This window comes from Rutilus rutilus (assembly GCF_951802725.1).
Source record: "Rutilus rutilus genome assembly, chromosome: 12".
In the NCBI taxonomy this organism is placed as follows: Eukaryota; Metazoa; Chordata; class Actinopteri; order Cypriniformes; family Leuciscidae; genus Rutilus; species Rutilus rutilus.
This window is the reverse complement of record NC_140217.1, coordinates 38,962,920-38,989,286: the sequence shown is the minus strand read 5'-3', so window position 1 is coordinate 38,989,286 and position 26,367 is coordinate 38,962,920. Positions and strand designations below refer to the sequence as shown.

General features: G+C 36.5%; 1 protein-coding gene across 3 annotated transcripts in view; it reads left to right on the top strand.

Moving 5' to 3' along the window:
- eya2 (EYA transcriptional coactivator and phosphatase 2) overlaps positions 1-26,367 on the top strand; it is a 40,319-nt gene that overhangs the window by 12,511 nt on the left and 1,441 nt on the right. The window contains exons 2-15 of one of the 3 annotated variants that reach the window (XM_084426203.1): positions 3,429-3,482; positions 3,592-3,625; positions 4,775-4,899; positions 4,982-5,098; positions 10,173-10,249; positions 11,214-11,394; positions 12,622-12,761; positions 13,438-13,521; positions 16,180-16,269; positions 19,188-19,246; positions 20,382-20,542; positions 21,434-21,548; positions 25,463-25,584; positions 25,655-25,755. In XM_084426203.1, the coding sequence (XP_084282329.1) occupies positions 4,797-4,899; positions 4,982-5,098; positions 10,173-10,249; positions 11,214-11,394; positions 12,622-12,761; positions 13,438-13,521; positions 16,180-16,269; positions 19,188-19,246; positions 20,382-20,542; positions 21,434-21,548; positions 25,463-25,584; positions 25,655-25,755 (1,350 nt within the window). In that variant the 5' untranslated portion in view covers positions 3,429-3,482; positions 3,592-3,625; positions 4,775-4,796. The remainder of the gene's footprint in view (positions 1-3,428; positions 3,483-3,591; positions 3,626-4,774; positions 4,900-4,981; positions 5,099-10,172; positions 10,250-11,213; positions 11,395-12,621; positions 12,762-13,437; positions 13,522-16,179; positions 16,270-19,187; positions 19,247-20,381; positions 20,543-21,433; positions 21,549-25,462; positions 25,585-25,654; positions 25,756-26,367) is intronic. The other 2 variants (XM_084426205.1, XM_084426204.1) reach the window with 2 other exon arrangements.

Here is a 26,367-nt window from a genome sequence, read left to right as displayed (position 1 = left end):
TAGCCACGTTTGTTTTCTTGGGAAAGGTTTTGTTAGGAGTGGTGCGTCAGCAGAGCAGGTGTGATGAAACATCAGTGTGAACCGCTGCGTCTCTGACCCGCAGGACAGCTCCTTCTGTTTTCTGAAAACAAGCACAAATGTCCGAGAGCCTGTTTATATCAAAATCAAGGGATCATCTACTCACCCTCATGTTGTTGTTAGAAAATCATGGGTTATTTTTTTTGTGAGACACAAAATGAGTTATTTAGCATAATATTTGTACCATTTTAGTTTTATTTAAATACAGCAATATTAGCATTTTCAATTAGCTTTTATTTTCTATGTTTTCAGCTTTAGTAATTTTGTTGTCCTTTTGTCATTTTTATTATTTATTTGTTTTTAGATATTTTTATTTGACTTGTTTTTTTTTTATTATTGAGTACTATATTTTAGTTAGTTGCCAAGGTGAAATCTCTCATTTTCGTTTAAGTTGAAATTTTTCATCTAATATCATTTCAGGTAATGAAAACTATTTTTAATCGTTTTAATTTTAACAATCAACACTGGTTTATGTTGCTGCCTTCTTTTATAATTATAGTGTAGAAGAAATAAAATCATAAAAAGTCTGTCAGTGTAACTCATGCACTATTTTTCAAGTACAATTAGCTCTCGAATCTTGTTCATGTTTACATAAAAATCAATATATATGTAGAAGTTTGCATACAGTGAAATGTTTCAATTTAAACATAACATATAAAAACAGAAAACTATTGATGTGAAATGGTCAATGCCCATCTTTCAGAAAATTAAAGACTTTTTTTTCTTTCCAGGCCAATTCAATCACTGTAAAAAAAAATTACATCCCCAAGTCAAAAATTTCAAGTGACCGATAACATCTAAATTTTTCAAATAGTCTGACGTATTATTTCTCATTGAGCCAATGTTAACAGACTATTGCAACAAGAATTTCACTTGGGCCAATTGAAAAATTTAGATGTTATCGGTCACTTGAAATTTTTGATTTGGGAGGGTTAGAAATTTTTTACAGTGCATCTGCAAAGTTACAACGCTCAAAGTTCAAAGATTTTTGCTTTTAGAGAAATCGCTATTTAAGGACTACAACAAACGGCTGGTAGGGACTACACAACATTCCTCCCGGGTTAGTGACATCACAAACCCTAAAATTTACATAAACCCTGGATTTATAGATTATCAAGACAGATGCTAATCAATGACTAAGATAACCACACATCAGCTTCATAAATTCATCAACTAACCATTCAGAAACGTCCTGTTGCTTTCTACATGTTGTCACTTCTTCGAGAGTCTCTCCATCATTGTCTGAATCCGGTTTGAACATAAAAGGCTGAAAGTTGTTGAAATTTTCAGTGCATGTCTGTGTGAGTGCAAGCTGTTGAAGCTCCGCCCCCTGTGCCGGGAGCAGCAGCTCATTTGCATTTAAAGGAACAGACACAAAACAGTGCGTTTTTGCTCACCCTCAAAAATTAACAATTTTAACATGCTATATAAAAATATCTGTGGGGTATTTTGAGCTAAAACTTGTGAAAAGGGCATTATACCACCCCTTTAAGGGGTAAAAAGTTTCACTTTAATTATTGCAGCTTTACTATCGTTATAACAGTCACATGATATATTTTTTTCAATCTTAAGCACGCCGTACTGTAGTGTCGCAACTGTTTACTGAGAAAACAGAGTGAGCTGTAGCGAGAGATTGTCTTTGTTTGTTTTAAACATTTGCTGGGTGCCGCCCCGACCGCAGACGCCAAACATCGCTCACCTCGCTCAGTCTGAACTGTCAGATTAATCAAAGAAGATCTCGATATGTGTTAGAGTTCAGCTGGGATGTAAATCACACATGCACATGCCCACTCTTGCGTGATCGCATGAAAGCTCTCGTTTTAGGTGTTATTCCATCTTCGCTCCTGACAGCAGCTGTGTCTGACAGATGGAGGAGCCCTGAGGGACGACGTTTAGAGGAAGACAACATCTTTGTGCTTCTATTCAGTCAGACGCGACCTTACGCAAGCGTGTGTCTTATAGTCTAAGATGTGGATCTGTGGCCAGTTGCATAGACTGTTAAGACTATAGTCTTACAAGTTAGTCATCCAATTTTATTCTTTAAGACTGTTAATAACTAAGTAACATAAAAACGTAGATTGGTCTAATTTGACACCGAACAGTAAGACTGATTACCCCTAACTAACTTCTAGTTGATCATACTAGTTCTTAAGGCACAGTCTTAACATAATGGCTATGTTTATGCAACTGGCCCCAGGTCTTGGCGTCATGAGATATTTATTCTGGTACCACAGTAGTTTTAGCAAACGTTAACCAAATAAGATCCGATGATCCGAGAGAACTAGACTTTACTTAAATACAAGCACGGTTTTCTGTCTTGTCTTGACGCGTTTCCAATGGGAAGTTGGAGTCATATCGCAATCCAAAGTCAGAGATCGCAAACATTTCTCATGCAATCCATTTTCATTTTATAGCTCTGTCTCATTTGTGTCCAAGTTATTCTTCTAAGGTCTGAGGTAAAGACTCTTTGACTACTATTGTCTTCTGTAGAGATGCTTATAGCTCAATTGAACTCATTTCAGAATTGATGCACTTTCCACAAAACAACTGAATCAACGCTGAACTGAACTGAGCTGAATTACAATTGTCTTTTTTTAGAGCTGCGTTTCAGCAGAATTTGAACTTGTCTCGTATTTGATTAAGTTTGCATCATTTGTTCTGTTATTCTCCCGTGAAGCTTCTTTGAAACAGTCTGTTTTGTATAAAGCGCTGTATAAATAAGGGTGAGATGACTTGACACATTTGAAACGTAAAAGAGATAACAACCTCTGTGCAAAAAAAAAAAAAAAAATCATCTGGGTTAGCAAAAAAAAAATGTCAACCAAGGTTATCTCCTCTCATTTGTATTCATGCAAACTATACCCACATACATTTACCACACCTTGACTTTCCCAGCACAGAACAGGGACAGTTGCATTTCTTACATTTCAGGTACGAGAACAAGCATGGTTTTCCCCCCGTCCTGAACTCCTGCCACGTCGTGCTGCCTGCGGTTTATTATGCCGAATTATGCCAGGTTCAGAAAGCAGGTTAGGCATTGTTCTGTTCCAGGAACACAGTCCTACCGAGCCGGTTTATACAAACAAGCGTTTCACTGTTGTCTGTATCGCAGAATTCTAATTATGTGTGTTTTTGGAAACCGCAGGTGTCTCGTCATTGAGAAATACTGTCCGTTCACCTTTTCTTTTTTCATGTGTGTAAGGCACGATTAGACATGAATTGCGCTTTGTGCATTTTTTGTGTTCTGGGTACTTCTGCATATTTTACTTTCGAGATGCGTGATGTTGGACCGAAGCCCGATGTGCTTTTTAGGTCACGTATTCCTAACAAACAGGTCTGTCATTTTTCAGGAGAGCTGACAGCTGAACGTGTGCAGGCGGAAGTACAGCGACAGACAGACACAGGTCGGGATGAACTTCACACTTCACAGTTTGGATTTAATGAACTTCCTCTAGAGCATTCATGCTGATTCAGAAATTAACTGTTTAACATGTTTCTTTTGTTCACATGCAGGAGCCACTCGACCTACACATCCATTTTAGGCCATGTGAGTGATGAACAATGCAAAATTCACCATCCTCAAGATGCATTTACTTAAAAAGCAAAAATCCTATTTTAGAAGTGTTTTAAACTTGAATTTATTGGCATGTATTTCACGAGAACAACAAATGTCTGTGCAAATTCATTCACTTCAAGGTGACAAATGACATATAGTTGTACAGATATGTGGAGATTTCTGTTGGTGAATTCAGCAATGTAGACCAAAATTTTTTTTTTTTAAATCCACTTAATGATTCCGGTTCCACAAGAATGGAAAATTTTTGAAAGACTTATTTTGTCCAATTCATTAAAAAGAACCGGCTCATACGAGCCATTCTTTCCTGAATTAGATTCCACTTGATGATTTGTTTTTACTTAATGATTTGATTAATGATTCTTTTAGTACTTTTTTAAGCATTGATAACTCATGAGTTTGAGACCAATTCATACATTTGATTCGTTAAAAAATAACCTGCTCATAAGAGTCATTTGCTCTTGAATTGATTCCGATTCTTTAACGGTTCCATTAATGATGTGTACTTTTGAAGAATTGCTAACAAACTTTTGAGATGGATTTGAACAGAAAGCAAAGTTTGTTTGTTTTAAGTCCGATTCATAAACAAATGACTCTCGTGAAATGGTTCTTTTTTATTAATTGATCATGAATCAACCTCAAATCGGCTCATATGATTCACTCGTTCACAGATTGGATTCCATTAATGATTCAATTATCCAATTACATGAAAAATTATTTTCGTTTAGTAATTTTAGAAATAGAGTTTGAGTAAGGGTTATTATAGTTAACTAAAGCTATAAAAAAAAGTTTACTAAAAATTAAATAAAATATAAAATTTATTTTATTTGAGCTTTTCATTTAGTTCAACTTGATGTACTAAAACTGGAATAAAGAATAATAAAACCTATAATAAAAATTGCAAAACCACACAACAAAATTAATAAAACATTATTAAAAAAGAAAAACTATTTTAGTGTCTCAATATTACTAAAATAAAACTTGCGTGTGACTGTCAGTCTTTCTGATTGTGAGATTGTGTGTGTGTGTGTGTGTGTGTTATTGAGAACATTGCATTAGAAAGATGTTGTCTGTTTATTGTAAAGATTCAGTTTCTCTAACGCCAGCTCTTTGTTTTCTCAGACCAGCTGTCCTCAGATCAGTCATGGCTGCTTACGGACAGACGCAGTACAGCCCTGCGTTACAGCCGACGGGCCCGTACACACCATACACACATCACACACAGGGCTACAGCATGGCGTCCTACAGTGAGTTCTCAGTGTCCTTTCACAGCCACCCTAAGGAGTGCACATCACAGCTGGTCTGACTGTCTTTCTCTCACCTCATCAGATATTAAAACAGAAGATGGTTTGAGTCATTCCCCGGGACAGAGCAGTTTGCTGGGATACACGTCGAACTTCGGCGGGACGCCACCCGGTCAGGCGCTGTACAGTTACTCCACACACGGTCAGTGTCACTGCCTCATCTGATCTATATGGTATTTCAGAACTTGGATTGAGCAATAAAGTATCACATCATGATATAATGTGCCCATCACTTTACATGCAGAGAAAACAAGGAAAAGGTTGTTAGTAAAAACTGTGGAACATAAGGGTGTGTTCACACTCGGCGTGTTTGGTTGGATTAAAACGAACTCTGGTGCGATTGCTCTGTTAGTGCGGTTCAGTTGAATAAGTGTGAACGCTGCCATCTGAACTAAACAAGCTGAAAAGATGAGTCTCGGTCCGTTTCCAAACAACTCTGGTGCGGTTCGAATGAAATATGAACACAACATGGACCAAAGACATGTAAACGAACCAAAAACAGGACATGATGTCACAAGATGCGACACTAAAAAGGACAGAATGCTCAATCATAGCTGTTTTTTCTCATCATAGTGGCGATGTTGCCCATCACAGTTCAGTACAGGCATCAGAACCGTGTCTGCTCACTGCAGATCTGTGTGTGTGTGTGTGTGTGTGACGGAGGGATTCCTGACGCTGTTTTGACTCCTTTACACACTTTATAAGCTCTTCACGAGTTCTCAGCTGGTCAGAACACCATCATATGTAGCTACGCACATACAACGAGTGCATTTATCCCAGATCACAGCATTGTTTTAGATGTTAGGTAAGTTCTATCACTAAATATATGTCATAAAAGCCGACCAATCAGGTTGTGAACATATCCCTATGCTTTTAGGTCCAGTGTTTAAAATGCCAATGTGAACGCTAAGCGGACCAGAACTAAATGTTTGTTTTTCTTTTTTTGGTCCGGACCAAACGAACCAAACGAACCGAACTACAAGTGTGAACACAGCCTAAGTTACCCTTGCTAAGGCTGTCAAGCGTTCCTACTAGTGCTGGTTCTTTAATTCGAATGTAATTACATCTACTGGCAAAAAAGTTTTTTATTAGGAATAAAATATATATATTCTTCAATTATTATTTATTTATTTTTGTTGTTGTAATTTACATGACTGTTCAAAAGAACAATTAAAATGCTCGTGATAGGCCCAGCTTTACTTTGCAATCTAAAAAGCAAATATTAATATCTAGTTTTTTAATGACTTTTCCATAAAAATGTGCACACTACCGTTGAGAAGTTTGGAGTCGGTACGATTTTTTTAATGTCTTTGAAAGAAGTCTCTTCTGTTCACCAAGGCTGCATTTATTTGATCAAAAATACAGTAAAAACATTATGAAATATTACAATTTAAAATAGCTGTTTTCTATGTGAATATATAGTAAAGTGTAATTTATTCCTGTGATCAAAGCTGAATTTTCAGCATCATTACTCCAGTCTTCAGTGTCACATGATCCTTCAGAAATCATTCTAATATGATCATTTGATGCTCAAGAAACATTTCTGATTATTAATAATGTTGAAAACAGTTGTGCTGCTTCATATTTCTGTGGAAACTGTGATAGATTTCTGAATAGAAAGTTAATTTAAAACAGAAATCTTTCATAACATTACACATGTCTTTAGGCTCACTTCTAAGTGTCCTTAATAAAAGTATTAAATTCTTAAAAAATAAAAACTCTGTCCCCACACTATTACACCATAGTGTATATCAGTAGATGTAAGAGATAAATAACAGACAGCTTTATCGCAGAAAATAACCCAGACATGGAGATCAGGACTATGACAGAAGAAAAAGAGTGTGAGACTAAATAGCACAGAAACTGCTTGCTGAATAGTCAGCAATATATATTATTAACAGCATTATACAGTATAGCATCACTGACCGAATCTCCCGAAAGTCATTTAATAAATATTATCAACTAGAACATTATAATATTTTTGCTTATACCGCCTACCTATAAACAAATACACGTTTTTGAACATCTATGTTTGTTGGATAATTAGGAAAATCCCCACAAACACACACACACAGATTTTTAAGCATCTACAGTCGATCCCCAACCCCCCCCCCCAACACACACACACACACAGACACACACACACACCTGTTCCCCATTATCCGCGGTCTGGGCTCTGGCGTCAGGCGTCTCTCTCGTTCTCTCGGAAGGTCAGAACCTTTCTCCGTTCCCTTCCACAACACGCTGGCCATTGGAGGAGTGTGTTTGTGTGGGAGTGTGTGTCAGACGGGATCTGAGCGTCGGATCGCAGTCACACACCCCTCTTCTGCCCGCAGTCCTGATTTTGCCACCGCAGTGTGAAATTGACCGCTCTCGGTCAAGGTCAAAGGTGAAGTGGCACTAGGCACGTTTTCAGGTTTAAAGGAATCGAATCATTTACTAGTCATCATCATTTACTCGCGCGCTTTGAAGAGAATTGAAGTTGTTTTGTCATGCTGTGAAAGCATATGATGAACATAACATCCTAAAATGAAAAAAAAAGTAACATCACTCTAAAAAATGCTGGGTTGTTTTAACCCAATGTTGGGTCAAATATGGACTAACCCAACGTTGGGTTAAAAATGGACAAACCCAGCCCTTGGGTTATATTTTTAATGTAACCAATGCAATTTGTCAATTTTTTAATTGCATTTTTGTCCATTTTTGATTTTGTCCAAAATGCAATTTGTCCATTTTTAAACTGCATTTTTTAACCCAACGTTGGGTTAGTCCATATTTGACCCAACATTGGGTTAAAACAACCCAGCATTTTTTAGAGTGTACTATATTAAGTTTTGGTAACACTTTTTTTATTAAGTTTGCTCCACCAACAGACTTTCTATTGACTATAAGTAACTTTAGGTAACACTTTATTTTACAGTGTTCGTTAAACGTGTTACATTACTGTAGTAATAACTATGAATTATGCAGAATTACATGCAACTAAACCAACCCCTAATCCTAACCCTAACCCTATAGTAAGTACATGTAGTTAATTATTATTACTCAGTACTTAAGTGTATAATTACACTGTAACACTGACACCTTAAAATAAAGTGTAACCAAACTTTGCAACTACATGTCAACTTTATTCTACTAACCTGAACCCTAAAACCTTACAGTCTACTAACAGTTTACGGTTACACTTTATTTTAAGGTGTCATTGTTACAGTGTAATTTTATATTTAAGTACTGAGTAATATTAAGCAACTACATGTACTTACTATAGGGTTAGGGTGGGATTAGAATTTGATTGAGGGTTAGTTGCATGTAATTATGCATAATTTACAGTTAATACTATGGTAAGTACATGTAACATATGTAACGAGGACACTGTAAAATAAAGTGTTACCCAGTTTACTAATACTCTAATGAGAGTTAGTTAGCATGTAGTTGCAAAGATCCTTATATTTAGAAGAATGTCTTAAAGGGAACACCAAAATTACGTTTTCTAAAACCATATGATAGCTTTTTGGAAGGCTATTGTGAGGTTATTATCATTTACTAAATTATATTAGTATTACTAAAACTATTTAAAAAACGTATTTGAAATATATATTAGATAAAAAAAACAACTATGTATTAGAATGTATTTCTAGTATGTATTAGAATAGTATTTCTATGTATTAGAAATATTGCCTTTGCAACTAATTAAAAAAAGTTTAAGTTGAAGCACTAAAATGACTAACCGGAAATAAACTAAAACTGAAATAATGAATTAAACCTAAATTGTAAAAAAAATAAAAAATAATTGTTTATAAAAATGACAAAAGCACATAAAAAAATTAAACAAAAACTAAATTAAATATAATAATTTTTTTTTTTAAATAAAAGTTAATTCAAAATATTGTAGAAATAATACTAACATAACACTGGGGTTAGACTATCAGACTAAATTTAAATCATTATTCGCTAAAAATCTTCTCTTCCGCCAAAGTTGGCACATGCAGAAATGTTTGGTTTCATTAAACCGTATCATGTCTTGACGTGCCAAATGTGGAAATGATATTTAAGTGCTGCAGTGGACGGGAAGATTTTCAGTGAATATTGACTCGAATATCATTCTGTTAATAATCTGACTTCTGAAGACGTGAAATATATTCGATATCCCTGTATCGTGAACTGCTTTTATGATGCCTCTATACCGCTTTCTGTCCATTCAAACAGTCGGTCACAATATATCATTTTGTTGGAAAGAAATCGATATTTTATCCAGCAAGGGCACATTAAATTGAAGATTTCTATTTCAAATAAATAGCATTATTCAAACTTTCTATTAATCAAAAAATCCTGGAAAAACAATATTACAATTTTTACTGTTTTTTTATCAAATAAACGCAGCCTTGGTGAGACTTAATGAGAGGCATGAACAAATCTCACTGATCCCAAACTCTTGTAAAGTAGTGTGTGTGTGTGTGTGAGCCACAGACATAGAGACACACAAAGTCACATGACATCTACTTCCTGTCTGTCCAATTAGCATAATCAATGAGTTATTAGAGCCATAGCAGGTAATCTATTAGGTATTATAGTGATTTACTGTAATTCATAAGCACCCCGAGACATCATTTCCTGTAAAATTGTCTGCTCGTGAAATGGATGGATTTCTAATGGGTCTGGGAAAGCGCGGTTACTACGTCTCGCGCTACATCTCGCCGGTCTCGTTTGATTTATTGGCGGATTCCAACAGGAGACCCGCTGTAGCATGAAATAAATAACCCTTCTCCGGGTGCCAAAGGTCCTCGCGTTTCACCGCTGTGGAGAAAATCAGAGACGCGTTCGCCCACGTCTCCCTCCCCCTTTGAAGACCTTTCGTTCGCTTCCTCCGAGATTTGGTGCTGTTTCGACAGAGTCGTTTATCTAGGGCAGGTTTCAGAAAGAGAACGAGCGCGGATGTGAAGGGAAAGAGACAGAAGAAAGGGAACTAAGACGGGTCTGGAGAAAGACATTCCCGGCCCTGGACGTCCGATAGCGGATTTGCTCTCGGCTCCACCTGAGCTGTTCTCAGAGTCATAAATCATGCACACTTTCTGTGAGCGCTTTAAACGTGTCTATATTTCAGCAGCCGCTGCCTGTCGTGTTTCCTGCGCTGTGTTTGTGTTGGATGCGTCAGGGCCAGTCTTCACCACAGTCAGCTCGAAGTACGCTCTTAAACTAGCTTTGTGCTTCTTTTCCAGGCGGCAGCATTTCTTCTGGAATTTTCCAGGGTGCAAACGGCATCACCGGCTCAACGCCATTCAGTGCCACACAGCAGGTGGGTCAACTTAGGAAAGCCTTCACTGACGGACTACATCCACCCGTGTGATGTACTGTTGTGCCCTTCGCCAGAAGAGTCACGTGGCGACAATATATCAGAATTATAAAATCATCTCTCTTTTTTTTTGTTGTATATTACAGTTTCACTGAAGCCATCAATGCAAAAAAAGTATTTCTTGTTTCCAGTACAAATATCTAAACGTTCTTAAATCAAGATACATTTACTTGAGAACCAAAGTGACAAAATTAAGAAAAAAAAGATTTGGGGCAGAAAAAAATTATCTTGTTTTCTCTTTGAATTAAGTAAAAAAAAAATACTTTTTAAAAAAAATTTTTTTTTTTTTAACGTTTTTAATAATTTCTGCGTTAATATATATCCAATATTTTTTACTGTATCTCTCTATATATGTAATTTTGGGAATAAAAGTCAATATATAGGGAATACTTATTAAAATACTTTTAATAATATTATGAAAAAGTTGTATGAAAATTTGTAAACTGTTAAAACTTAAAACAAAAATATTTTTTTAAGTTGCTTTAATATCTGAAGTCTGCTTTAATATCCAGATTTTGTCTCCCGATATATGTTAACATGAACTAACTATGAAAAGTGCTTCTGAAGAATTTATTAATCATACTTACTGTATATTTCAACATTAGCTCATATTTATTAATAGACCTGAGCTGACAGGTATTTTTATCAACTAACATTAACAAAGATTAATAAATGCTGTAACAAATGTATTGCTCATTGTTAGTTAATGCATTAATTAATGTTAAGCAATGGGACTATTACCAAAATGGAGTTATTATGAATTTTGTCATCAGACAACCATCAGTGAACCAAGATACTGCCACTGTAGGGTTTAGATGGACTTAAATTAAAAAATGAGACATAAGACCAATAAAAAAGTAGTATATAGTTGTCTGAGATTATTCATTCGTGTCATTGTCTCCATCAGGATTTCTCAACATATTCCAGCTACAGCCAAAGTCAATATTCTCCATACTACAACACGCACTACAACAGCCCGTACATCACCAGCAGCAACATCACACCCTCTGCCATCACCACGGCGATACCCTATCAGCACACGGACCATCCCGCTGTATCGACCAATCACAGCCCAGAATCCCACACAGGTGAGCTCTATGGAGAGAAACGAGGAGGCTGATTAACATACTATATTATATATTGGGGATACTTGTGAAAATACTATTAAAAACACAGTAAGGAAAAAAATATGAAATGTATATATTGCTGCGTTAATATCCAGATTTTTTATTATGTCTTCATATATATGTAATTTGAGAATAATGATCAATATATAGGGAATACTATTACAAATATTATTAAAAAGTTACATAAAATATGTAAAAAATACTTTAAATTAAAGTTGAAGTTGCTTTCATATCCGGATTTTGGACTATATGTCTCCCTATATATGTGATTTGAGTATAAAGCAAAGCTCAATATTTAGGGAATAAAAATGGCACTTTCCAAAAAAATTAAGTTGCTTTAATATCAGGATTTTTGAGTATATATCTCTATTTGAATATCAAGCAAAGTATGTTTCAATATGTTAAATAAATACTACAAAATATTAACGTAACCAAATTATGGCGTGTCATTTTAAAAAGTTTGCATTTGACATTATTAAGCGTGATGTATTTCAGTATTTAATACAATATTGCTAATATTTGCTTTGCTATTCAGATATTTGGTTGTACAGTCAAACCAACATGTACTCAGACACCTTCAACATTTCTCACATTATCACAGTTTATTCGCTATCGTTTAGAAAATGGTAATAAAATATGACAAGAACTCAGTTGATATTTCACTGGTTTTGTCCGTCCTTCTGTTAGACTGTCTCACAGATGAATCATGTTGAATATCTGCCAGCTGTTAAATTTAACTACACTATTAGATAATAATACCAATTTAGCTCAACCAATCACCAAGCAGTGCTTAATTGTGTTCAGCCTGTGGTGTAAAAAGGTCGCATTAGCAATTAAAGACAAAACACTTCAGCAAAACATGCTCAGCTCAAAGTTTCTGAATACATTTGTGGTCCCAAATATGTATAAATGTTACTGGTAGTCTCTGTATGAAGACTTTTAGTGTATAATATGTCACAGTTTACTTTATTTTGCTCTCCACACTTACATAAATGAACTATAGTGTCCTGCACACACTAGTAAATAAATATAAAAAATGATATCTGGTGTCTGAATAATTTTTTATTTGACTATGTCTCTATTTAAACAACGTCATCACGTACGTGTGTGTGTGTGTGTGTGTGTGTGTGTGTGTGTGTGTGTGTGTGTGTGTGTGTGTGTGTGTGTGTGTGTGTGTGTGCGCACCAGCAGAGTACCACGCTCCCACGAGTCCTCCGACTCCAGGAAAGGATCAGGACGGCGCTCCGGCGAGACGCGGTTCGGATGTGAAGCTCAGGGGCCGGAAACGGGCCAGTGACCCCGGACCCCCTCTGGACTCTGACATCGAGGTACAGACGCTGGCATTCTCGGTGTCCCTTACAGAACGTCTTTCATTAACATTCCTGCGCACTTTCACATGCAACAGTCCAGTTGTGCAATGATGTCTGGCAACAACCTCATTATAACTCGATGAGCTTAAAGGGATAGTTCACCTTAAATTAATCTTTCATCATCATTTACTCAGACTTGTGTCGGTCCAAACCTGTATGACTTTCTTCCAGATGGATGTTTAACAAGCCGATTCTCCAATCTGTCTTTTTCATACAATGGACTGAATTTTTTTTTTTTTTTAAACACAATAAAAGTTTAAAAGCTTATCTCAAGGTCATACATGCTTTGAACAGCAGCAGACTGAAATAAATTTGTGTCTTCTTTGCTTTACAAAAAGCTCTGTTGCAATACATTGAATATTAAAATATACAGAAGTAAGTAATAAGTATTTAATTACCAGACAAAAGAACTGGAAATGTGTTTCTGCACCACATGTAGTGTGATATGAGGAATAGAGCGTTTGCCCTTAAGCTGTGAAATGTGGATGAACTGACTATAATTATCAGACGTTTTTATAAACACAACATTGAGATATTATGCAGTGTTTTGGTGTAAATACTTTTCTTGACTAGTAAGCAGATTATATTTGTCCTCATGCTCATCGTGTGTGTGTGTGTATGTGTGTGTGTGTAGAGAGTGTTTATTTGGGACCTGGATGAGACCATCATCATTTTCCACTCGCTCCTCACAGGGACATTTTCCACACGCTTCGGCAAGGTAAAAACCAGTTCCTCCACTCGCACCACTTCACTTTACATGGCTTTAGTTCTGCTTCACAAGACAATACTCTGTTTTATTCAGTTTTCTGGGCTGTAAATTCAACCATCATGTATGTATGTGTCTGTATGTAGGATGTATGTATGTGTGTGTGTATATAAAGACTGCATTTATAATGCATTTATAATGCAAATAAAATAGAGCGAGATATATATAAGAAAATTAAATAAAAATAAATAAATATATATATATACACACACACACACCAAAAATATATATATATATATAAAAAAATATATATATATATTTATGTATATATACACTCTAAAAAATGCTGGGTTGTTTTAACCCAATGTTGGGTCAAATATGGACTAACCCAACGTTGGGTTAAAAAATGCAGTTTAAAAATGGACAAATTGTATTTTGGACAAAATCAAAAATGGACAAAAATGCAATTAAAAAATTGACAAATTGCATTGGTTACATTAAAAATGTAACCCAACGGCTGGGTTTGTCCATTTTTAAATTGCATTTTTAACCCAACGTTGGGTTTGTCCATATTTGACCCAACATTGGGTTAAAACAACCCAGTATGTATATATATATTTTTTTATTATTATTATTTTTTATATATATCTCACTCTATTTTATTTGCATTATAAATGCATTATAAATGCAGTCTTTATATACACACACACATACATACATCCTACATACACATACATCCTGTTTAAGCATTGTGGGTCGCATTTATTTGATCAAAAGTACTGTAAAGAAAGACATTTTTTCAGTACTCTTTGATGAGTAAAAAGTTCAAAAGAACTGCATTTAAGCATTCAGTCTATTTTTCCCAGTAAGTAAATATGGTTCCACAGCTGTTTTAGAGTAAGAAACTAAATGTGGAAGAATGAAATGAACAGTGAAAGATATAATGAAGCTCCAGTCAAGCGCTCTTGTTATTTGGCCGCTCTGATTTGATTGACGCCACATGAACTTCTACGCAATCTCCAGGCAGCTGATGAGGAAACAATGGTCATGTTTCTTTTTCTTGGCCCGCAATCTATTTTGAATTCCCACGATCCCTTGCGGATTTGACGTGACACATAAGAGGACTCTGAGAAACGCCTGGCCGTCTCGAGAGCGCAGCTCTTTTGGAGTTTCTTTTTGAGGACTGCAGAAATGTTACCGTGACTAATGTGTCTAATTTCAGATCCAGGAAAAAGACTCCAAAATAGCGTATTACTCGACCAGGAATCCACTGGAGATAGAAAAAAAATCAAAGAAAACATCCAGTAAAATAGGAACAAGTTTGATGTGTGTCACGACAAAGCCGCTTACCGTCTGACAAAGAGCCGCGATTGCATTGGCTCAGATTTCGCATCTTTAAGTAACATGATATTTAACTGGCTTTTCTTTTTATTCGTACTTTATGTCAACGCCATAAGCCCATCACTGTAAACAGCCTGTTTGAGCTGTGATTGGCCCACAGCGAGGCTCGACCTACCGAGTACAAAACCACTCTGAGTGTTGAGAGACGCCCGTCTTCTAATGTGTTTTTTTAAGCGGAGGTGAACGGCAGAGGTTACTGGAGTCTCTTTACCATTCGACATGTCATTTATCCTTGGTCGATATGTATACACACATAACTTAACATCTCATATATATAACTTTTATAATTTATTATATATAATTTATTTATATATATATATATATATATATAAACAAAAAAGAATGAAGAATGAATTTTTTTAAATAATATATATAATAATTTATATTATTATTAAATTATTATTAATTATATAGATAGATGGATAGATAGATAAAAAATATTAATTTATTTATATTGGTAAATATAAAAATAAAATGAATAATGAATCATTTTTATAATATGTAATATATATAATAATTTATATTATTAATAAAATCACACACACACACATATTACATTTCTTTTGTATTTTCCCATAGTTTTGATGGTACATTTACACATGAGCTTGCCTCTGATGTACATTTGAAAATAATTTCATTTTGAAAATTAGATTTCTTTTAACCATGCTAATTTCGATCATATATTCACAATAAGTTTCGACCGTTGAATCAAAAAGTTACAACATTTTGGCCAGAAAAAAGTATGTTTTTGTTTTCCCATATGTCGTATCTTTTATTACAGTCCTTCCTTAAAAACCCATTCTGAAATGTTCATCGGTGGTACATCTATTATTCTGCGCTTGACTGCCTCCTGTAATAAAGTCGTCCATTCATGGCGGTAGATTATGGGTTATTATCTTAATTAAAGCAGGACAAACTCACAGCTCCTCCTAGTCTCTCAGTTAATCTGACACTAACCTCTGGCTGACACCTGTAGCTTGATGAACTGCCAAACGCCGCCCGTTAGCTAGTGGCGCACAATGCCTTAGCTTATGTTAGCATGTGGCTACACCTACAGAACGAAGAGAAAACAAGAGAGAAAGAGACATAGCTGTACATGTTTCTGATTAAAACCACAATGAGTGATCAAGCATTCTTGTCAGACACAAAACCTGTTATACCGCACGCTCCCACTCAGAGCGAGATGATATAATCATCACCTGTCACTCGTGCGCAAAGTTCAAACCGGGTATGAAACTAATTTGACGTCTTGTTTATGTTGTGATCCAGGACTCCGGCAAGGCTGTTTCTCTGGGTTTGTGGATGGAGGAGATGATCTTCAACTTGGCCGATTCACGTCTGTTTTTCAACGACCTGGAGGTGAGCGAAACCACTTGGGATTGTTAAAGCCATTGTGTCAGTTATAAAAATACAGGTCAATTATTTTACAATGTAAGAAGAAAGAGAGCACAGAGTGGTATGAGACATGAAACTAGCACAAAAGTTGATGGTCGGTTCATAAAAAAAAAAAAAAAATTTGCAACAGAATGCTGTGATTGACCAATCAGAACCAAGTATTCCAGAGAGCCATGTAATACACTTCTCTTATTGGTCTGAATCTGCACCTGTAAGAACACCTGTCAATCCAGCTGAAATCTGATTGGCCCCTGCCCTGTCAATCATCGCTGATCTACGTCAATTCAACCCACGCAAACACTGCTCATATAAAGATGTGCGTTTATTGCATGGATGGCGCAAGATGTTCAATCGGATGATAAAGTTTGCGCTCTTTAACTAACACTTGACAAAGCCTTCTGCTAAAACAAGAGTGTGCGGTTTATCTCCAAAACAGGTGCGAGTGGAGGATACGTTCATGTGTTATTTTGAATGAAGAAAAAATAAAATATGGAAATATTTAAGCTGTTATTGTAGTAGTTTCTAAATCCAGAAAGTGCTTCAAAGAAACTCTGTATCCAGAAAGTGCTTGAACTCAGGGCTGGAGCCAGCAGCAAAGGATAGATGGCAAATGTTTGCAAAACTCATTCATTTAAGAATTGCGCATGACTTGAAAGTTAAACTTGGTCCCTCTCTGTAAACGGTGGCCCCTGCTTTTACAAAATCCTGGATCCGCGACTGTCATTCACAAAGCTCCTCATATTCCCCGCCCCTCATGTCTTCATGTGTTAAATATTTTTGCTAATTAGATGCTGCTTTCAGCTGGCAATAATACTGCAGTACTCTCTGCTCATCTGTACACATTTTACAGCATTTCTTCTTCTTTTTTCATGTGGTGACATACTTGGAATATGCCTCACATTAAGCCACCAGACAAAAAAATATTTTTTTGACAACTGCAAAAACAAACTGCTCTGTTTGCCTCAAATATGCAAAGACAATTTTTTGATTTTTAATAAATATATAGATATAGATATAGATAGATAGATAATGTTCACTACCATTAAAAATTCAAAAGTTTGAGGTCGGTAAGATTTTTTAAAATGTTTTAAATAAAACCTGCTCACCAAGGCTACATTTATTTGAATCAAAAATACATTAAAACTGTAATATTGTGAAATATTATTGCAATCTAAAACAGTTGTTTTCTATGTAATTACATTTTGAAAATGTAATTTATTCCTGTGATCAAAGCTGAATTTTCAGCATCATTACTCCAGTCTTCAGTGTCACATGATCCTCCAGAAATCATTCTAAGATGATTATTTGCTGCTCAAACATTTATGATCATTATCAATGTTGAAATACTTTTTACAATATTTTTGTGGAAACTGAGATATATTTTTTGTTAATGAGTAGAAAGTCCGAAAGAACAGCATTTATGTGAAATCAAATCATTTGTAGCATTATAAACATTAGTTGCTGAATAAAAGTAATAATTTCTTTAAAAAAAAATCTTACTGACCCCAAACTTTTAGTGCCAGTGTTTATGATGCAAAATACAGATTCATGGGTGGTAAGAAATATTTATGATTGGTAAACTTACACACACACACACACACACAAAAAGTTAATTTAGGACATTAAAGTGTTCGTTCAACAGTCCTGACAGTAAATGCAGAGTCAGTGTGTGAGAGAAAGACCTCAGTTTGCCCTCTGCATGAAGAAAGGAGGGATTAGATTCTTTCAAAGCTTTCGAGGAGGCGGTGCAAAAAAATGACAACATTTGAGTGCTTAAGTAGGGGTGTGTGGCCAACGCTGAAAAGAAGATTTGTCCCGGGGAGGAACAACAGCTCAGGGGTGGAGGGCACAGGTTTTAATCACAGCCCCTTCCCTCTTCTTCGGTTTTCCCTGGACTCGCCCTCAAATAGTCCAAGGAATCTTTCAGCATTCAAATCTGTTCGTCAGCTGGGGAACAGAGAGATGCCGCGGGCAAAACAACTGCAGCGCTTAGAAACACAGGCGTGATTGATGGCCTAACTTGCTCATTTAAAGCTTTAATTAATCAGAAAAATCGAGTTAAGTCTGGTAAGGTAGCAGAATAGTTCAATGGTGAAAAGCTAAACATTTAGGATGGGTGATTAATATCAGAGATAGGTGGTTGGAAAACAAATTTCATGCATGACCATAAATAATAAAATAGAAGAACATCGAAGAAGGAGGAATCCACCCGAACAACCAAAGAGCAATTGACTAAAAACAATCAAAAACAAGTATCATTTGGCTTATATTTCCAACAGAAAGTGTAGTAGATGTGCTTAAAGTGAAAAAATCGAGTTATAATTATTAAAGTCAGTGGGAGGTCCGCATTATGATATTAAACATGAGGCATATCTGTGAAAATATGAAAAACAATAGGAGAGCAGTGCTAAAGGCTTAGTAATTGTTTTGCATTGATTAGCGTAATTCAGTTTGTAAGACTAAGCGAATCCAAATCTTTATCAAATTTACACGTGTTACGTATCGCTAATGATCTCAAGTAAAGAGCAGATGTTCATCTTATGCATCGACCAGCGTAATTCGTGTATACTGGCAGTCGTCCGCGTGAACTCGGCCAAGACGACGGCTAACGCGCGGCGTTAATGAACGTACGATATCGGGTTTAGATGGCGAGGTTCTGTCTGCCATCTTTCTGATATTTTACCCTCCGGTGTTAAAGGCGCCTGGATGTCTTGTGTCAGTGGCCTGTTCCTGCTTTTCTGTTGTTCGCCTTTTTTAATATTTCAGTCTCGCTCAGCGTCGTTCCCCGAGGCTCGGCGGCGGGTGAACCTGTCTGTACACAGTACATCACTCCACTGAAACATATACACCTCATGCATATCTGCTTTCCCTTCATTTCCCAGGAATGTGACCAAGTTCACATCGATGATGTGGCCTCGGATGACAATGGGCAGGACTTGAGGTAGAGTATGACTTTCCTTCATCTAGCCAAGTGAGCATTTCTAATAAAATCCATATTACGTGCCATAAAGGGATCCTTTTCTTCACATAATGCATGCTGCTGACATGTTGAGTATTAAAGGCTGTTGGTTTTTAGCATGGTTTCTCAATTTCTGCTTCCAGACTCTTTATGATGGACATTAATCACACGTTTAACAGCATGTCCACAGAATTATTAAAGCACAGTCCTCTAGAAAATAAAATTTCTGTCATTATTTACTAACCCTCTTGTCCAAAACTATCTTTTTTTCAGTCTAATAATTTATTTACTATGAACTGATGCTATATAAATATTCCGTAAAGCTCCAAAAGTACAAAAACACTCAAAAAAGTTCAATAAAAGCAGTCTAAATTATTTTGTAAATAGTTTTTATTTATTTATTTATTTGTGATTATTACTGAAAATATCAACTATTTTTCTTTTAATTTATTATGCACTGATGCTATATGAAAAAGCAGCAGGCATATTAAAAAATATCTAAACCAAAAAGTACAAAAATACTCAAAAAAACAATAAAAGCAGTCTATATGATTTAGTAAACATCTTTTATTTAATTTTATTGTATAATCTTTTTTTTTTTTTTTTTTTATCTATTTATTTATGTACTGTGAACTGATACAATATGAAAGCTGCAAAAGTACAAAAACACTCCCCCAAAGAAATACTATAAAAGCAGTCTATATGATTTAGTGAACATGTTTTATTTAAAAATATATATTTTACTGATTTTAACTCAAAATATCCCATCCCTATATCCCAAATATTCAATTTACTGTTTTTTTACAATGTATTTTTGATTTATTTACTAAGAAATTATGCTATATGAAAAAAGCATCAGGAATATTTCTTTAATTTCCTTTTGTGAAATGACATGGTGAGTAAATAATGACAGAATTCTCATAATGCTGTGCTGACGTCCTGGTTATAAAACATTACAGTCTCTAATCCCAGTTTGGAGGCAGACCCTCGCCCTGGTTCCAGACAATTTACGATGGATATTAATCTCACTTTTAGGAGCATGTTAGGAGATATCAAAACATGTTGTGGTGTGTGTATAGCGGATGTAAGCTGAGCGTGTGTGTGTCTGGACTTGCAGCACGTATAACTTCGGCACAGACGGCTTCCAGAGTCCCGCAGGTGGAGGCACGCTCTGCTTGGGCTCAGGTGTTCACGGTGGGGTCGACTGGATGAGGAAACTCGCCTTCCGCTACCGGCGGGTCAAAGAGATCTACAACACATACAAGAACAACGTAGGAGGTGAGAACAACTCGGACTACGAGGGTAATCAGGGCCTGAAATGTCTATTCTAAAACAGATAGTTCCTCTTCTGAAACCTGATTGGTTGAAACACGTTGGAAGCCGTTGGATAGCTGAAGTAGGACAAACACCTGTAACCGCACGTCAGCTGGTGTCTATTATAATGCATCAACTGCAAACATTGGACAGGCAGGCTAAAGGACTATTACTAGGTAGAAAAGTATAATAAAAATAGTAAAAGTAGCAGTAGTGACAATAATAATTTATATTATTAATTGTATTATTATGATATAATAATAATATAGTATATTGACAACATTAATCATATCAAGAAATAATAACAATATTATTGTTAATAATTCTTGCAGAAATTAATATAGTTCAATAGCCTTTTATTCTTAATGAGAGCAAAATTATTAATATATTTAGTTTTAAATATGCTTATTTAATATAATATATATATTTAATATGTTTAATTTAGTTCAATATTTATTAATTTAAAGATTAATATTCAAATGGTTTATCATTAAGGTTAAAATTAAAAAAGAAAAATGTTATTATGGATTTTCAGTTCTTTGAAATAACGGGGAAAAAATTTACTTTTAATGTATATGAATTTTAATTTATGAAATTTCTTATTTTAATAAAAAATAAATCAATCAGTCAACCCCAGACCAGTAAAGTGCCTATAGTTTTATTGTACATGATTTATTGTACATTGGTGTTTTTCCTCATATTATTGTGTTGCATACACTGATTTTATGTTCGACTTTGCTTGTTAAAATCACTGCAATTCATTGGTGATGAGGCTTACAAAGTTCAATTTATTTTTAAGTATTAAACTTCTGTTTGATGTTCAGTTGGATCTTAAATTGCTTTTGTAAATGTTAGGTTTGCTGGGCAGTCCGAAGCGGGAAGAGTGGCTTCAGCTGAGGCGGGAGATGGAGGTTTTGACGGATCTGTGGCTGACTCAGGCACTGAAGGCCCTCGCTCTCATCAACTCCAGGTATAAACACCGCAGTCTGATGAAGGAATAATCCGGGTGAAATAAACATGACATGTGCGTGCCGTAGAGTCTAAGAGCAGAAACAGTTTTTCACAGCATTCCACTGATACTGGATCTGGAATATTCTTTTAACAATAGACTTATTTTACAGCAGTTTTGTGTCACTCAAACATAACAGGCTTGGCAAGCGTAGCACCTTGACTCAACTCGGAAGAAAGGTTAAGCTTTCCTTCGTACAATGTAGTGACCAGAACCTGTCAAGCTTCAAAAAAGAACCAAAAATCATCATAAAAGTAGTCGATATTGGGGATGTTCCCGAAGCCATTCTATGGTGATGGAAGAAGAAATATGAGATAGGACAAAAATACTGTATATATTTCAATGCTTTTGCATTTTCTCGCAATTGTATAGTTTGGTAATTATATTCCGTTCAGCTTGATTATTCATACATTGTTTTGTTTTTTTCGAAAAAAACGAATGTGAGTATCAAATATAATCATCAGGCTTCTGAGGAAGTTTTATTGTTCATCTCTCAATCATCATTGTGCATTGCATTATATGTTTTAAAATATAGAGCTTTGATCATAAAACTAAGCATTTAAATATCAAATACTAAGGCATATAGAGAGTGACGTCTGATATTATTATAATTTTATGTAAGCATCAGAGAGCCTCTATCAATATGCGGGGTATTGAATTTGTTTTCGAATGCACACTCGCTTTTTACTTTCAGTTTTGAGTTCGCGATCACGCGTACTCTGTGTTTAGGGAGCGGCGGTTCTGACCACACATTACAAGATAAGATATTTGTCGATGACGCTCAGGATCTGTTGCTCAAATCCCCCGCCATCATCCTGTCAATCATCTCTTCTTAAGCCTTGTTTATACTTTCGCCAAGCCTCCACTTTACTGTGCTCTCCTCCACAAACAACTAACCAAACAACACTCGTGACAGTGGCTGCGTCCCAAATCGCTTACTCTCTTGAGTAGGTACTTACTTTGAATAAGTAATTACTTCACGACCACTAAAAAGTATGTTCTATTATAGTAAGAGTGTAATCTAGACGTACTACATTCACCATGTTGTCATTATCATGTGACCTTCCAGCATCAGTTGTGTCGCTTTACCGCCATTTCACAAAACAAGTCCTCTCCTGTGGCCTCATGGGATAGTAAAGTGTCCATCATATGTACACTTCAGAATCTCACCACAAATAGTAGGTCATCCGGGTACTTTTTTCCTCATCTTTTATGAGTACAGTGAATTCAGACATTTTTTAGCCTGTTATATAGAAGGGAAGTTTGTGATTTCGGACGCAGCCATTGTTTGTTTTTATTACACTTGACTTGACCAAACCCACACTACCAAAGAATCATGTAAAACAGTAAACCTTGAGATTATTACATGTGGCATTAGAACAAAATATATAGAAATGAGAACATGTGTATAAAACTTAGACAACAATTTTCTAATTTAATCAAATATTTTTCATTCAATTGCATGAAAATGTTTATTAAAGGTATAGTGGAGGATTTTCCCGAATTTTAGAAAAGAACCACTCTCCACTTTTTGAAAAAATGCACATGCGCAACACTCTACCTGCTCCCGAGAGGGAACGCCTATTAAACGTCTTTCTTCAGAGGCCTTTCTCTTCTTGTCATACAATTCGTAGACACTTTTTCTCTTGCGACCCTCAGACATTTTGAAAAAACCCGGTGAGAACGGGCGAGCTTCAATGAATGGCTGAAACCGTAGCTCACCACACATATACACCTGAAAGTGCGCATGCGCAGAAAGCGAAAGCTACCTAGGGACGAGCACGTACGACGGCCTTACGTAAACATATCACCAGAATGATTGACAACTAGGAGGACCAATAGTCTTGATGATCCACCCAGGAAAAAAAAATCCTCCACTATTCCTTTAAACATGGGCCTTTATTTTCCTTAAAAAGGCGTATTTCTGCTAGTGTAGGCTCATTTTGTAAATGTTATCAGTTCATTTAGACAAGCACCAACTGTGTGCATGTAAGATGCCGATACAGACGGACCCGCTCGGCCAGAATCGCCTCGAAGTCAAGCATCTTTGGAAGCGGAGCCGCGTGCAAAGTTACGAAAAATTGCCATACATACACACCACATTCTTTTTTGTGGGGACGCGGCGAGTATAAACCAAGCTTTACTCTCGTCACGTGATACGTGAAATCTGATGTATTGTAATGTAACCAAATACTACAGCAAGTCTAACCATGTCCCTTCAGGGGCTCCGTAGAACGCATCATTCATTTTCCGTGCCTGTCCGAATTCGGATTTAGGCTTCGGCTGCATCCCTAGAAATCTTCCCCTTCATCGAAGCTCTAAATTTGTATATTTTTACAGTGAAATTCTTTTGTAGAATTCCAGATCAACGTTTTGATTTGTGGTTGCACCACTGCTCCTTTAAGAGTGTATTCACACCAGGAAAGTGCTAGTTCACTTGCTTTAGTCCAGACCAAATACAATGTAGATTCTTTTTTGTTCGGTGCGGTTCGCTTTCACACTGCCCTTTTTGCAAGTGAACCAAAATTTGTAAACAAAACCACAGGTGTGCTAAGGTCATCCATTCATCGGACAGGAATTGGAACCGGACCGAGACCAAATCCTCAGCTGGGTCTCGGGACGGTTGTTCGGTCCGCATCCGAGTGCGATCGCTGTATTCACACCTGCCCAAAAGATCCGCACCAAGGGGGGAAACGAACTTGAGTTTGATACAATCGAACTAAACAAGACAGGTGTGGATATACCCAGTGTTTTCCCACCTGAAAGTCCGCACCAAGGTCCGAACCAAAGTTCATGTTTTGATCCATTTTATACATTCGGTTAGTTTTGGTTTGGTTTCACATTGCAATTATGCGAGCGCATTAACGAACTTTAAATGACATACTTGCATCCTGTCGGCTTCATCTATGTGGGCTGCATCTTAAAGCAACACTAAGGAACTTTTCCTCTTCGGTCGCCCCTACAGGTTGGAAGCGGAATTGTCCATTACCGCTGTCGTAAATAATTTCGCCACCCGCAGCCTACTGTCGCACGCACGCTCGCTGTTTATCTAGTACCGGCAAGGTAGTAGACAAGGTAGAGTATGTTGAATGATTTTATGAAAGTAAGATGTATTGCGACATCAGAAACGAAGAAAAACTAAATAATGACTATTGTAACGCTTGCCGTAAAGCAAGTCAAATTTGTAGTTTCTTATGTCTCATTCGAACTACAGAAACGCGACCCGATCTGGCAAACTTGCATAGTGTGGTTATAGCAGATATAGGGCCGCAAAGCGAATCCAGAAGTGCCGTTCACCCTGTTACGACTTGATGAACCACTGATACGATTTTGGAAACATTATTTTAAGGTAAAAAATGTTACTTAGTGTTGCTTTAACATTGATTGGTTTGTAAACGGACGTGCGTCTGACGTCAGCGTGTTGTCAATGCGCCGGGTAACTTTGACAAGAATGAATGAACAGACGCATATCATTCCCACTATACTGTTATTATTACGGCATTACTCCCTGCAGCACCAACTATAGCTAGAGGCTAGACCAAATTCGCCAAATGAACATCCTCGTTGTGCGAACATTTTACCGTCGCCGGCAGGAAAGGAGGAGAAGACTCAAGCAATCCTGCGGGAACCACCGGAACCTCCTGTAAATGGTCTGAAAGTCCGAACCATACAGAACATGCGTTCACACTAGAAACGAACCAAACCTTTGCTCAGTTTGATCCGGACCGAGACTAGCTCTTTTCGTCTGACCAAATTTTGTCTGTTGGGTCCCAGGTTTCACACCTGTAATTTTGATTCGGATCAAACTGAAAAGTCAGAAAATCCGGACCAGGAGTGAAAAGACTCATTTTTCAAACATCCGCTTCCTTTCTCAGACCAAACTGTGTGAACGTGATGGTCACCACCACACAGCTGATTCCAGCTCTCTCTAAAGTGCTTCTCTACGGCCTGGGAGGAGCGTTCCCCATCGAGAACATCTACAGCGCCACCAAAACAGGTTCGCTGCCTCTTTCACACAGCTTTCCTGATCCAGGAACAGAATTGTTGACGTGTTGCGCCTCTTCCAGGTAAAGAAAGCTGCTTCGAGCGCGTGACTCAGAGGTTCGGCCGGCGAGCCGTGTACGTGGTCGTAGGAGACGGTGTCGAGGAGGAGACGGTCGCCAAGAAGGTATGAAGGAATTATGCTGTTTTTCATGCAGTTATTTTTATTATGGCTCTAGTAAAAGGCCTTTTAGTATAATTCAGTTCGTGGTTCACGTGGTGAAATCTTAACTGATTTTTATAAAGTGAACATAAGAATAACTTTCATATTGTTAGTAATATTTCAAGATGAACACTTACTGGACTGAAGCAACTTTTTACTTGATAATTTAAACATCAATTTTTAGAAAAAACAAATGTATCAAATATGATCATCAGGCTTTTGAGGAAGGTTTATTTGTTCATCTCTCAGTCATCATTATGTTTTAAAAACTAGAGAGCTTTGATCATTAAACTAAGCATTTAAATGGCATCTTTACTAAGGCATATTATTGGCAGATATTGAGTGACGACTGATATTTCTATCATGTTATGTACGCAAGTAGTTTGTTATAGTGTTATGAAGATCTCACTGATTTACATTACAAGCATCAGAATTCCATACTTTCTGGTCTTATAAACATCAACATCTGCACCAAATTGCATGTTTTTGCTCAGTTTGGACCTCGAGTTTGAGCTCCATATTTTCACTATATGTGACCCTGGATCACAAAACCAGTCACAAGTCGCACTGGTATAT